This window comes from Tiliqua scincoides, chromosome 1 (assembly GCF_035046505.1).
Source record: "Tiliqua scincoides isolate rTilSci1 chromosome 1, rTilSci1.hap2, whole genome shotgun sequence".
Taxonomy (NCBI): Eukaryota; Metazoa; Chordata; class Lepidosauria; order Squamata; family Scincidae; genus Tiliqua; species Tiliqua scincoides.
In genome coordinates this window covers 208,635,262-208,650,821 of record NC_089821.1, presented here as the reverse complement: position 1 = coordinate 208,650,821, position 15,560 = coordinate 208,635,262, and the positions used below count along the sequence as shown (strand labels likewise).

General features: G+C 42.6%; 1 protein-coding gene across 1 annotated transcript in view; it reads right to left on the bottom strand.

Moving 5' to 3' along the window:
- Nucleotides 1-6,488, bottom strand: part of PEX7 (peroxisomal biogenesis factor 7) — a 75,281-nt gene extending 68,793 nt beyond the window's left edge. The window contains exons 1-2 of the mRNA XM_066611229.1: nucleotides 6,304-6,488; nucleotides 1,742-1,799 (exon numbers count right to left, since the gene is read on the bottom strand). Of these exons, the coding sequence (XP_066467326.1) occupies nucleotides 1,742-1,799; nucleotides 6,304-6,463 (218 nt within the window). The 5' untranslated portion in view covers nucleotides 6,464-6,488. The remainder of the gene's footprint in view (nucleotides 1-1,741; nucleotides 1,800-6,303) is intronic.
- Nucleotides 6,489-15,560: the final 9,072 nt, after the last annotated feature.

Here is a 15,560-nt window from a genome sequence, read left to right as displayed (position 1 = left end):
ATAATTACCAAAAAGACAAGTACATTAATGGAAGACAACTATATTAAATTAATGAAAGAAATAAAAAAAGATTTGGAGAAATATAATAAACTGCCATTATCCCTAATGGGAAGAATAGCTCTACTGAAAATGAAAATATTATCAAAATTAATGTTTTTATTCCAGACTATTCTGATTATTTTGAAGAGAACTTTTTTTGAAGAAATGAATAAAATTACTACCAAATTTGTCTGGCAAGGTAAAAAACCGCGAATAAGACGGAAATTACTTCAAGAGGATAAAAAAAGAACAGGATCTGGATTATCAGACTGGGAATTATATTATCAAGCAGCAGCCCTAAACTGGATAAAAGATTGGGGACTCATACCAAATTCCAAAATTTTAATTTTAGAAGCATGTGATTTACAAATAGGCTGGCACGCATTCCTGTTTTATGATAAAGTTAAACAGCATGGATATTTTAGACAACACATTTTAAGAAGATCTTTAATTTGGATATGGGAACAGATAAAATACAAAATATAAATTACCCAGATGGATAAAATCACTTGAAATAGCAACTAATCTGAACTGGACTTAAAAAGACCAAAATATATCATACAATGATCTGTTGAATATTAAAGGAGAGATCTTAAGTAAGTTTGAGTTAGAAGAGAAAGGAATAAAATTGGACTGGTGGAATGAAATGCAAATAAGAACAAGATTACGAGAATACCAAAAAATACGTTTTTATGAAGAAGATGTAAGTTTTGATAAAATATTTCTGATTGATGAGGGGAAATACATTTTAAAAATGTACAATTTTCTCCTGGAGATAAGAATGGAGGATGAAATAGTTAAAGATGCAATGGTGCGCAGGACAAAAAGTTTTGGATATTATATCTCGATGGATGACTGGAAACAAATTGGAATATAAATATTAAGATAACTAAAGCAGTGTCTTTTAAAGAGATTTTATATAAAATGTTTTATAGGTGGTATTTAACTCCAGAGAAATTAGCAAAAATGTATTTTAGGTCATCAAATAAGTGTTGGAAATGTAAAGAGGTTGAAGGAACCTTTTATCATATGTGGTGGACATGTGAAAAAGCAAAGAAATACTGGAAAATGATACATAAATTCTTGCAAGAGATACTGAATTGTGTATTACCATTCAAACCAGAAATATTCCTCCTAAATGTGACATCAGAAATTAAAGATCAATATAGAAAATACCTTATTGTACATATTGTTACAGTGGCAAGAATACTGTTTGCGCAAAATTGGAAATCTACAGACGTGCCAACTAGAGAAAATTTAATAGACAAATTTTATAAAATAGCAGAAATGGAAGTTTTAACAGAAAGAATGAAAGAGAGAGATTTAGGTAGAGTAAGAAAATATTGGAAGCCTTTTTATGACTGGATAGATAATTTTAGTTAAACAATATTGAGTATTTAGATAAATTTAAATTTTTATAATGGCAAATATGATAGCTTTTGCATTGAAGATTATTGTGTTTTTTCAGTCGTTTGATTGCTTTTCTTTTTTCTTTTTGAATAATGCATGTTGCAATCTAGGGCCATATCCTCATGGGTAACCTGTGTAGTACCTGCCCAAAGTCTAACCCATTTTGCTTACCTATATCTGTAATAAATAAATAAAATACTTAATAAAAAAAGAAACAAAACCATGCCAGAACAGCCCATTCCAAAATAAAGATTATACAATAACAATTTTTGATAATATAGACTCTTACTACCTCCTGAAGAGATGAAGTCCAGCTTCATTTTGTTCCAGCACTATCAGAGTTCCACAACCTAAAAGGAAAGAGAATAAAGCCTTAAATCAAACCACTTTATCTGACAGTAGAGAAGTTTTGAGGTACTACCATGGTTTATAACGTGAAAAATAATTGTCTGGACTGAATACTTGAATTATCCAGAAGACACCTGGACTTTTGGACTTCTACTTATATACAGAATGCCAGTGCAAGACTCCACAGTAACAGGACTCCAGAAATAAGACCAAATATCAAAAACACTTCTCTGTAAGCTCTTCCAGTATGGATTTGAAGCACAACCAACAATATCTTGCAGCTACTTTTTATTGTCTATGAAGATCAAATCTGTAAGGCAAGTATGACTCTCAAATGCCATGGTAAATTAAGAAACAGATTGCTGGAAGCATGCATTGGGAACACCACAATGTAAAAATGAAGGGGTATGTGCGCCCAATTTTGGAAACCACTAATCTAAAGTTTAAGTTCTATACACACTTTCCTGAAAGTAAGGACACAGTAAAATTTAGTCACTAACAGCCCAATCCTATCCACACTTTCCTGGAGTAAGCCCCATTGACTCAAATGGGACTTAATTCTGAGTAGACATGCATAGGATTGGGCTGTCAGGCTTCTGTAGCCAAAGTTACTGACTAAAGATTCATTTTCAAGTTTTAAGGCTAAAATCAAAAAGTCTATCCCAACATTTTTCCTTAACTCTGTAGAGCTTTCTCAAGTGACTAAAACTAAAAAGTAGTTAGCTGACACCTAGAACTACTGAAACTCACTTGAAACTCTTCACATCTACATGGGATAAGCTCTGCTGGTGGAAGGTTGTATTTGTCAAAGCTTATGATTCTTTTGAGCTTCAGGCAGAAATATTTGCTATATTTTTTTAAGGAGGTATTTTTAAGACCATATTTTGCTCCAAGTGAGTTACAGAAGTTCTAAGTATCAGCTAACTACTTTTCAGTTTTATTTTATTCCCTTGAGAAAACTCTAGAGTTAGGGCAAAATGTTGGGATCCCACTGAAGAGGAATGAGGTCACTTCTTAGCAACAATATACACCACTATGCCTGCCAATATCTTTCACGCTTTTTAAGGCAAAAGACATATCCCTTAATACCAATGTACTCAAGGTAACTGGTCACAACAGTTATATAGAATTAAGACATAGAAGTCAAAATGTTTGATTTTAGTGAAACTGTTAAAGGAAGTTTAAAGGTCTTTGTTTTGCAGAGGGCCCCATAGTGTTCTACTAAAACCAGGAGAAGAAATGCAGAAGAGATAAGACAGGTGGCTCAAGCAAGGCCATCCTAATTAGGATGAGTCTGAAGGGGATGCATGCCAAGAAATGGGTCTGAAGTTCTGCCAAAGGTGAGGTCTTCACACCTGTCTTTGAGCATTGGGTCATCTCTTAATGAGGATGGTAGGGAGACCTGTCAAGGAAGCCCCTAATTGGATTGATGGATGCAAGTAAGGGTCAGTACTGGATAAAATGATATTATAGCAATCCCTGCTGGTTCTTGAAAACTTTGTAATTCAATATGTTTAATTTTTACCTTTTATGGGAACTGTAACCTGACACAAGCCTATCAGGTGTCTCTAAAGTTATCTATAGCCTATTAAGACTTAGCCCCATCTATGATGTCAAACGTCAGCCAATGGGAAGTTCAGATTTTCAAACAAAGGACCCAGAATGGTATAAAGGGTCCAGTTAACATTGGGAAATTGCTCTCAATGCTTTGGATGATGCCCATTGCCTGCAATGAAATAAAGCCTGCAAATGATCACCCTTGAGTACTGAGTCTTGCTTTCTTGAATCTTGCAACAATAGGACCATGCTACATAATACATAGAGACCATCATATTTGTGCATAATCTACCAGGAGGTTATCTAGTATAAATACAACTGAAATTAATGGCATCAGTGCAAGAGTACAATCATGCTCTCATGCAGCTTCCACTTATCTGAATAGGGCTTATGTAGGAGAACTTGTGCATTAATTTTTATTGTCAAAATCAGCATGTTTATGTTCAGAAATCATTTCACACTCATCATTCACATTCAGTGCAAGCTGAAGTGACACAGTAACCTAGAGAGAGCAACTTTACAGGCATTAAGTACAGTGAATTGTAACCTAAGACAGCACAGAGTGCACAGCTCTCTGGTCAGAAGCATCCCCTGCAAGTAGAAGAAGAATTTTGTTCACAGAAAGGGGCCTTCCATAAGAGGAAGGGGTTCTGGTGGGCACAACGCTCCTACTTGCAGAATTCTGATGGTGGAAGTATGCTTCTTTTAATCCTCAAAAACATGTTGAAATTTGCAATTAACTGTCTTATGTATTCCAGGTTAAGTTTGCATGTTAGATTCCTTTTCCAGTGGTTGCAAAGTCAAATATGAGGAACTATAAATGGTGCTAATCTGAATTTCCTGGTTAATAGTGGGACATTAAGGCAGTGGTTCTCAAACAGTTTTGCACCAGGATCCACTTTTTAGAATGATAATCTGTTGGGACCCACCCAAAGTGATGATGTTATTAATCAGGAAGTGATGTCATGGCCACAAATGACATAATCAACCAGGAAAAATTTTTCCTGACAATCCAAGGCTGTAATCCTATCCAAATTTATCCAGGAGTAAGCCCCACTTACTATCATTGTTAAAAGCATATACACAGTAAAAAGAACATATCTGTAGCATTTCCCCAAATGCAGTCACATATCATGGTAGCATTGTCTAATATATTAAAAACAGAATATTGAAATGAATGGGGTACCCACCTGAAATGTGCTCGCGACCCACCTAGTGGGTCCCGACACATAGTTTGAGAAACACTGCATTAAAGCTCAACCCCAAGGACAGCTGGAATTAAGTCTCACTGAACACAGTGGCACCTAATTAAAATTAAAATATTCATAAGACTGTACAGTTATGACTGCCATCATATGAAGTTATTATGACCGCACTGGGAACAAGTTATTTTAGTATTTGTTTGGAAAATACACGTCCCACTTTGCTAAAAGACAAAGCTTTTTTACAAACAAGTCTTCATTAAGGTGAGATTCTGCCAGTTATTTAATGTGATCGATTTGTTTTGTCAAGGTATAAATACCTTGGATGGATGCAACCCAAAGTACAGCAACAGAACCCCAAAACAGCATGCTAGACCAGATTACCACGAGATACATCCATGCAATTATAGCAGTGGTTTCAAACTGTGAGTCCTGGCTCCCTGGGGAACCACAGGAACCAGCCAGGAAATAGCGGAATCCTTGTGAAAAGCCCACCACCCTATGCATTGTATAGGATTGTAGCCAATGGTCCAGTAGGTCAAGGGAGCCACCATTCAAAGAAGTTTGGGAACCACTGCATTATGGTCATGCATGGTAAAAGAAACTACACTAAGTACACAGCAATGTATTAGAACAGGGTTTTCTTCTACTCAGACTCTTACTAAGGGCCCAATCCTATCCAATTTTCCAGTACTGGTGCTGCTGTGCCAATGGGGTATGCACTGCTTCCTGTAGTGGGGAGGCAATCACAGAGGCCTCCTGAAGGTAAGGGAAATATTTGTTCCCTTACCTTGGGGCTGCATTGCAGTTGCACCGGTGCTGGAAAATTGGATAGGATTGGGCCCTAAAGAAGGAAATGCTAACGCATATTTAATATGTATTCTGCATTGAAATATACAATCGTAAACCTGTTTACACAGATGTAACTCTCACTTAGTAGTTCAAAGTGGCCAAATTCCAAGTGCGCACCCTATTTTTGAAATCAAATTGTAAGCCGCCTTGGGCATCTGCTTTCAGCAGAGGAAATGCAGGGTAGAAATCTCTTAAATAAATAAATAAATATCACAGAAATCAGTGGGATTTGCTGTACTTCCAAACAGTCAAGGAGCCAGGGATCGTGGCTACAATCCTATCCACCCTTACTTGGAAAGAGAGCCTAAGAAGAGCCTTGCTGGATCAGGCCCAGGGTCCATCTAGTCCAGCTTCCTGTATCTTACAGCAGCCCACCAGATGCCCCAAGGAGCAACCAAGACAGCAAGAGACCTGCTTCCTGGTGCCCTCCCCTGGTGCAGCTGGCATTTTGAGGCTTCTAAATTCGGGGAGGGGGGCACATGCCCATCAGGGCTTGCAACCTGTAATGGGCTTTAGAAACCTGTCAGTCCAACCCGCCCTTTAAGCCAACGTTGTGTATACCCAACAGGGACAGTGTGTGCACCTGTGGGCGTGGCCAATGGGTGAAAGGCACCTAGACCAGACACCATCACAACATCCTGTGGCAAGGAGTTTCACAGGCTGGGTCCAGAAATAAAGTATTTCCTTTGGTCTGTTGTAACTCTGAAGGCACCCAGTGCCAGTGGAAGCCCCCTGGTGCTTCTGGGGTTGTGTGAGGGGGGAAGAACATCCCCCCACCCCCCCTCCACAGGAGGCTCCAGTGGAGCCAGGGGGGGAGGGGGAAAGAGCGAGGAACCCAGGAAGCCGCCTCAACTTAGCGGGCGTTCTGCGCATGCGCCAACTGCCGCCGCTTCACCTGCGATCCCGTAGTACTGCGAGGCGGCGCAGGCCAAGCGCCCGGGCAGGTAAGGGGAGAACTCGACGGCGTAGCCATGGCGACCGGGCAGGCGGAACGCCTGAGCCCTGGGAAGCTTCACCACAGCGCCGCCGCCATCCGCGCCACCTCCGTGGCTCATAACTTCACCGGCCTCGCTCCTCCTCCTCCCCCCCGCTCAACGGCCACCCCTTTCCTCGTGAACGCCCCCTCCCGTCGCCACTGAGGGCAAGAGTAGCCGTAGCCGCCATCTTGGTTGTGGGCAAGGGAAGACCCGCCCCTTTCCTGGGTCTGATGGACAAGGCAGCCCCCAAGGGTGACAGCCTCTCGCCCTGGGCGACGAGGGGCTGCCTAGAGCCTTGCCGAGGACGCCGCCCCAGTCCCCAACAGCCTTTGACAGGCACCTTCTGCTCCCCCACAGAAGTGGCCCTTCTCAGGCAGCCCCCCAAGAGCTGAGGCCTCTCCCACGCGCGGGGGGGGGGAGCTATGGGCAAGGGCAGCAGGCCCTAAGATGCTTCTTGTTACCCAAATGCGTGGCTACAGTGACATTTCTGAGGTCACTGCTTTGAAGAGCGTCACTGCTCTTCTAGGGCAGAAGCCTCAGTGAGGAGGCTGGAAGACGGTGCGTGGCTGCCCACTCTGGCTACCAGCACATGGGTTCAGAGGCACGAAGACCCTGGGAGACAGCGTGCGGCTGCACACTCTGGCTGCACACTCTGGCTCTGGAACGTGTGCTCAGAGGCACGAAAACCCTGGGAGACAGTGTGATGTACCTACATTTTGCTACAATCCACCAGTATTCGAACAGATTTAATAATAATAGCAACAATACTAGTATTTATATACCGCCTTCCTGGTCATCGGATTATTCCTCTGACTTTATTCAAGGCGGTTCACTTAGGCAGGTTATCTCTAAACCCCCGAGGGGATTTTTACAATAACAGAAAGGTTCTATCTTTCAAGAACCGCACAACATTTCAGATGGATCTTTCATGGTCTGGTATCACTTCTGGCCCCCAGAGTCTTATTCCTGCAAGGACAACAGTTGTTACATCACACAGTCTTGTTGCTTTACAAGTTGACCTTTTATCAAAGTTAGCAATAGTGTTGCCTGATAAAATGGGGAAAAAAAAATGTGCTCTGGATAAAAAAGAATAGTGATTTATTTTTTAATTTATTTTATTTATTATTGTTGTCTGAGGTGGTTCCTACCTTTGCATCACGCAACACTAAGGGCCCAATCCTGTCCAACTTTCCAGCACCTGTGCAGCCTCAATGTAGCCCCTGGGTAAGGGAACAAATGTTCCCATACCTTGAGCAGGCCTCTGTGACTGCCTTCTCATCACAGGAAGCAGTGCATATGCCATTGGCACAGCAGCACTGGCACTGGAAAATTGGATAGGATTGGGCCCTAAATCATTGTTTCCCAAACTGTGGGTCATGACTTGATTGTTGGTGAGTTGTGAAACTGAAATTGACAAGCTGATAGCTGACAACCTACGGGAACCAAAAAGAGCAGTGTATGCATATGTTTACGCATGAGTAGACAACTATGCCTCAGTCCACTTTGTAGGGCAGATTGAGAGGAATGCAATGCCACCAGAATTGCTCCAATCCAATGAACGCAGGCCCCAAAAGTCACTTGAGAAGGAAATTGCTCCTCCATGCTAGCAAAAAAAATGTACTGAGCTCCATGCAATGTGAAACACAGCAGCACATGTGCATTTACTCATGGGTAGGCAAATGTTCCGTGGCTCTTATCAAAGGCCAGGTGAAGGAAAATGCAACGCCACCAGAATGGTCCCAATCTGACGAACAGGGAGCTCAACAAATGCTCCAGAAGGTGGCTGTCCCCACCATAGTAAAAAGGATAAAAACAGGGACTTGAGCAGCTGGTAAGGTGAAACTCTTTTTTTAAGTCTTGTAAAGCTAGGTGACTCCCAAAACTGTCATTTTAAAAAGTGGGTCACAATGTTAAAAACTTTGGACACCACTGCACAAAATAACTTCTCCAGTACAATATGTTACTGGATCACTCAAAAGAGAAAAGATGGTCTCATCCGGCATACAGGTGGAACTGATCTGGAATCCACTGATTTGACTCACCACTAATACCCACATCCTTTAAATGCCTTGTAACAAGGGGGAAAGCGCCAAAATCCTATTTGCCACCTTAATTAAACAATTATCCCACCTATTAAATAATTATAATTTCATTCCACTAGATTCCATTATTCACCACATCTAGTGGCTGAATGCAGTATAGCATCTATACCAATGCCTTCTGAGGTGACAATGGAGGTGCAAGAAAATTGGAAGTGGGACTTTAAAGCTATTTTTCCACTGATTTGATATCCGCTGATTTTTTTTTTTTTATCCACTGGAGATTCTATAATGGAACCCCAGTGGATAATGAGACACAACCATTATTATGGTCCATTCAAAATTTCCCCATCAAGGCACACAACAAGTTGTCATAAGAATTATCTTACCCTAACTGCAGGGAGAAGAGCTGTGTGGACTTGGGGCACAATCTTAACCCATTTTCCCGCACTGACATAAGGGCAATACTACTGTGAGGTAAGGGAACAAACATTGCCATACTTTGAGGAGGCCTCCATAACTGCTCCCCAACTGCAAGATGTAGTATATGCCCCACTGGCACAGCTATACCAGTGCTAGAAAGATGGTTAGGATTGTGCCGTTGATTACATAAGAACAGCCCCACTGGATCAGGCCATAGGCCCATCTAGTCCAGCTTCCTGTATCTCACAGCGGCCCACCAAACAGGGAGCACACCAGATAACAAGAGACCAGCATCCTGGTGTCTTGCCTTGCATCTGGCATTCTGACATAGCCCATTTCTAAATCAGGAGGTTGCACATATCACATCATGGCTTGTAACCCATAATGGATTTTTTCCTGTCCAATCCCCTTTTAAGGATTGAAACTTGTCCAATCCCCTTTTAAAGGCATCCAGGCCAGATGCCGTCACCTCATCCTGTGGCAAGGAGTTCCACAGACCAACCACATGCTGAGTAAAGAAATATTTTCTTTTGTCTGTCCTAACCCTCCCAACACTCAGTTTTAGTGGATGTCCCCTGGTTCTGGTGTTATGTGAGAGTGTAAAGAGCATCTCTCTATCCACTTTATCCTTCCCCTGCATAATTTTGTATGTCTCAATCATGTCCCCCTCAGGCGCCTCTTTTCTAGGCTGAAGACACCCAAACACCTTAGTGTTTCCTCTTTTCTAGGCTGAAGAGGCCCAAATGCTATAGCCCAGGGGCGTCAAACATAAGGCCCAGGGGCTGGATGCAGCCTGTGAAAGTTTTTTATCAGGCCCTCAGACTCTCAGCTGCTGAGCAGTGCTGAGGTGTTACTGCTGTAAGGGCAGCCCACATGAAAATTGGGCTCTCTCATATCTTGAAATATGATCAAGATTTGTGTATTTTCTGTCATTTGCAGTGAATGAGCTCCTAAATGAGAAAAAGAGCTTATTTTCGGTTATGACCTGTTTAATGACATCACTTCCTACCTAATGACATCACTTTTGACCCTCAGCAGGAACCATGAATAATATTTGGCCCTCCTGCTGTTTGACACCCCTGCTGTAGCCTTTCCTCATAAGGAAGGTGCCCCAGCCCAGCCCAGCAATTGCTTCATTGTAGAAGCATGTCTTCTCTCTTATTATTCTAGTTTGCTTGTGTGATCTAATGAATATCGTTGATATATCAGCGAACAAAGGGCTCTCTCTTCCTTCTTCTGCTGGTATTGTCAAACAGTTGACCTAATGGCCTCTAAGGAGAAAGACATCTGTACCTTTCAAGAGCAGAGGGCTTTACTCTAATTGTACATTAAAGGAGTACAGTAGAAATGAAAATAAATATACCTTGTTCTTTTTTAAAAAAAGAAGAGCCTTTCTTTCTTAGTGTGGCTTTCCATTGCTTCTCACATTTGGCATTTCATTTCTTGGGGCTTCAGAGAGATCAGTAAATTGCTGTCTTATTGCTGCCAGGAAACAAGTGTCCAAAGTGTTATTTTCATATGTAGCTTACCTTTCCAAAAGGTTTGTCTGTCTTTACCCCAACAAAATCATTGTATTACCACAAAGCCAGCTGATTATCAAAGAGAGGTGTTTTTTTTTGGGGGGGGAGTATATTTTACAATACAAACCAGAGTTATTATAACTTCCTCCTATTTTTCCATGTTTATGATACAACTTTAATTAAAGTGTGACCATAGCTATGTGTGTGAAACTTTCAAGTAGCACTGAGAGATTCTGAATTGTCTTTCACTGAAGCCAGATCAAATGTCTCATTGCTGCTTCCCCACCCCCACAGTGAAACCACCAGCCTTGAAATTCCACCTGGGCAATGAAAAACTAAAGCTGTGTATTTCCTTCTCAAAGCAAATGACATTCTTTCAGCAGCACTAAGCTGGCCAATTTATTTATAAAATGGGGCAAGCAGAAAAGCAATCCAGCCTGTGTGTTGTCTCTGGAGTGCTACTAAAACCAAGACAAGAGCAGTCCAGTCAGTAAAGTGAGAGTAAATATATGTCTGGAAGTTGAAGACAAATTCTAAGTTGGATAGAGTTGGGCCCTTAGGCTGCAATCCTAACCACACTTTCCTGAGAGTAAATCCCACTGAACAAAATAGGACTTACTTCTGAGTAGACCTGGTTAGGATTATGCCCTTATATTCTTATCCCATCATACAATTACATCTCTCAAAAATTTTGAATGTTCAGAGGATAGGCAGAATGGGATGGGGACAGGGGAAGGGCGAATCAGGTCTGGGAACGGGGGTAAGATTGGTGGCAGCAGCGCACACCAAATTCTGACTCCTTTCCCATGTCTGATCGTCTGGCACTGATAAACTCAGACTTGTGCCAGCAATATTACTGGTGCAGGTTTGAGTTGTCCCATAACAGCTGCTTCGGCTTACCCTGGGGCAAGGTGACAAATGTCCTTTTACCTTGAGGAAACCTCCAGCAGCAAACACGCCCCCCCCCAGGATGCAGTGGAGGCTATGCCAGTGCAGCTGCATTGCCATGTGGGGAGTTGGGTAGGATTGAGCTGTGAGTCACTTTGAAGTCAGCATCAGTGGCATCGCTGGGGGGATGCGGGAGGTGCGATCCGCACCAGATGACGCACATGGCGGGGTGACGCACACTGAGGGGGTGACACACTAAAATCGCAGTGGATAGGAGTAACCACATCATGTTATATTCCGTTGGATGCAGAATTTCCAGCAGAATGCAATGCAAAAAACCAGAGTGAAGTATATCATTTCTATCAAAAGTTATGGTCAAGAAACTGGAGGGGAAAATGCATGGAGTCCTTTGAAACTGAGCCATATCGCGCGTTTACTCGCGAGTAAGTGACCTTAGTCCTTCGGAAAGGGCAGACTGAGTGTTATGTATGTTATGACTTCTCGGGCAGTTGTTAGGGCCCTTCGTAGGATTTTTGCTACCCATGGACTACCAGACACTATCGTATCAGATAATGCTACACAGTTCATGTCTGCAGAGTTTAAAGAGTTTATAGGCAGGTATTTGATTCGCCATGTGACATCAGCCCCTTTCCATCCATCCACGAATGGCCAGGTAGAGAGGATGGTGAGGACTACTAAGGAATCTCTGTCTCGTATTATCCAGGGTGATTGGGATCATCGGCTGGCAGCATTTCTTTTTGGCCAGCGAGTGACCCCTTGTACTACTACAGGTCATAGTCCAGCTGAACTTTTAATGGGACGGCGTTTGACAACCCGTTTGGACAGATTGCATCCTGATGGAACGACTGATAAGCTGCCAACTGCGGAGACACAAGAGCCAGTATGCAGCTTCAGTCCTGATGATTCAGTTTATATCAGGAATTATGCAAATGGCCCGGCATGGATTCCAGCGACTGTTTCTCGGGCTGCGGGTCCAGTTTCATACGAGGTGGCCATCCCAGATGGGAGGATTTATCGTCGTCATCTGGATCAGATGCGTCGTCGAGTGTCTGATTCAGCGCCAGTGACATTGTCCCCTGTCCCCAGGGATCAACAACAAGATGTGCCCAGTGCAGGTGCCAGTCAGGACGTTACATCTCAGGAATTGGAGCCTTCTCCAGTTCCACCTGGACCCACTGATGTTAGGGCACCTTCTGAGAGTCCTCCTACAGTGACATTATCGGCTCCAGAGAATACTCAAGAGCTGACAAGGGAGACTGAGGCTTCAGTCCCAGTGTTGCGTCGCTCTGTACGAGAGCGTACACGACCTAGATATTTGGAGGACTATGTGTGTTGATTCTAAACAACCCTTGGGGGGAAGGGGTGTTATGTATGTGAGTATTATCACCTGTGGGAAAAGCAACAGGTTATATGTGATTGGCTGTCCAATCAAGAGGGATGTAGGCTTGTTGGAGTTGTATATATATCTGGGGTATTTGTGTATGTGGGTGTGTGATTTTAACTCATTTGGAGTATGAATAAACTATGATGGAACTTTTAATCAAGTCTACTGATGCGTGAGACCCACTATATAACACTGAGAGAGTGCAAAGACACCAGGATGGTTCAGATCCAATGAATGCAGCCCCCAAAAACACCTTAGAATGAAGTCCCTCCCTCCAAGCAGACAAATGTATTGAGCCTTATGGAAAGCAAAACTAAGCCTCACGGTTGCGTTTACTCACAAGTAAGCAAACGTGCCTTGGCTGGTGGTCAGGCCAGGCAAAGGGGAACGAAGCCACCAGAATGGTCCTGATGCTATGCACCCGCAGCTAAACAAGTGCTCCAGAAGGCAGCCTCCCCCCCCCCCCCCACTAAAAAGGATCAAAACAGAGGCTTCAGCTGATAAGGTGAACTTTTTTGAGACTTGCAAAGCCAGGTGGGTCCTGACAGTGATCTGGTTTAAACAAAAGTTCCTGAACTGGACACTGGGTATGGCTGAAAACCTTACTGATTTTGGAGGGGGGGTGTTATTGCAGGCAGGCTACAGAGGAAATTCACTTGGTGGACCAGGGCTGGCTTCTGCTTATTTAATTATTTGTTTTACTTTAATTTAATTATTTATACTTCATTATTTTAATTTGCCTGATGATTTCACTTCCACCATGACATCACTTCTGGTGGGTCTTGGACAGATTGTCATTCTAAAAAGTGGGTCCCATTGCTAAAAGTTTGAGAACTGTTGCAATAAGGTGTTAGTAACTTGACGCCCGGGGTGTGTGTGTGTGTGACACCACTAGTGACCAAAATCACTAAAATCACAGTTTGGAGGAATAATACCAGCATGTTATATATCAATCAATGCGTAATTTGATGCAGAATGTGTTCAATCTTTGTTCTGTAAAAAGGTACAGACAAAAAACCAGTGGGGGTGGAGTGATGGTACATCACCACACCCACCACCTGGGGTGTTGCCCTGCCCACTGCATGGGGGGGTGACGCGCTGGCATCCCTCACCAGGTGACCCGAACCCTAGTGACGCTACTGGTCAGCACCACTGCAGAAGGACCATGTGGCCAAGCAAATAGGTTGTTTGTGGATTGCTTCATTGCTTGGGTCCACCCAGAACAAAACGTCCTAGTCAGACCATTAGAGGGCAGGTAGGGATGCCCATCTGATCATAAGCCATCCAATCAGACAAGGATATGGCTTCACTGAACCTGAGTTACTTAAGGTCAAACCTCAGAATGTTTGTGTGTGTGCTGGTCTGGCTCTTTCAGAGTGAACCTGTGCACAGCCAGTTCTAGCCACTTTGCTGAGGAAAAGGAGAGGGGTAATTAAATCCAGAAAGCTGCATCCTTAAGTATGTACACTTACGGATCAGTGAACTAAGAAGCATTGGGACATTTTTTTCTTTTATGATTGCCTGTAATTGCTTACTTGGACTTGTGCTAAGATCTGCACTTGGGCACTGCCAAAGTCCAAACTCTTTTTCATACCTGCTTGGTTTTTAAAAATTTCTTTCCTCCTTATATTAGCTGTGACCATGTTGATCCACTGTAAAAAAAAATTACATATGCCAAAATAGGGCAATATGTTTGTTTGGCTCAATATAAAAAACTATAAAGCAGTGAGCAGCAAGCTTTCAGATTCTCCAGAACTCATAATCAGCCTGGGATATTCAGCAAGGGGGGAAAAAAGAATAAGTGAAAATGGCCCCAAAGTCTGCATTGTAACATTTCAAGATGAAATGCCAAAGATCATAAGTATCAGTATATATCAGGGGTGTCATCATAAGGCCCAGGGTCCAGATGCGGCCCATGGAAGCTTTTTATCTGGCCCTCAGGCTCTCAGCTGCTGAGGTGTTACTGCTATAAGGGCAGCCCACATGAAAATTGGGCTCTCCCATATCTTGAAATATGATAAAGATTTGTGTATATTCTCTTCTGTTATTTGCAGCTAATGAGTTCCTAAGTGAGGAAAAATGCTTTTTTTTGTTAATACCAGTTTAATGACATCATTTCCTGCCTAATGACATCACTTCCGGCCCTCAGCAGGCACCATGAATGTTGTTCGGCCTTTGGAATGATACGAATTTGACACCCCTGGTATAGATGGAACAGGGTTCTGAAAGGAGTAATATACTCAGGAGAACAGCAGATGGCAGCCAAGATCTATTTTTCAAAATGCAACTTTCTCAAGAAACATGCATAACACAACACTGAAGAAGCTAACAGTGCTGTTCTATACCAGTTTACTCAGAACTACATCCCATTGTGTAAAGTGGGACTTACACCTAGGTATATGAGCACAGGATTGCGCTGTTGTATTTCCTGCAAACCCTACTGCCATGCCAATTAATTTTCTGGATTGTGTATTCTAGATTATGGACAGCTATACGTGAGCACCATTTCATATATGTATCTCAGGCTACAATCCTATGCACACTTTCCTGGGAGCAAGCCCCACTGAACATAATGGGACTTACTTTTAAGTAGACCCACTTAGGATGAGCTGTCAGCCCTAGGCTACATAAACTACATACAGGGATTTTAGTATTCTAAAACTAAAATCCCTGTATGCCTGTGGCATCTGCAAGCAGATGACTGTGAGTAAGACACAAACATGGGTCACAGTTCTTCCAATCAGTTTAGAGACTATCATTCTACCTGCTGTGTGACAAGGCATTTCATATTATTCAGTTCAGCTGCATAAATCTAGATAGAACTATGCCAGTACAAACATGTAAGCTGTAGGGGCGCAAGGTATAAATAGAATTTGAATACATCTTTATGACTAGAGGCT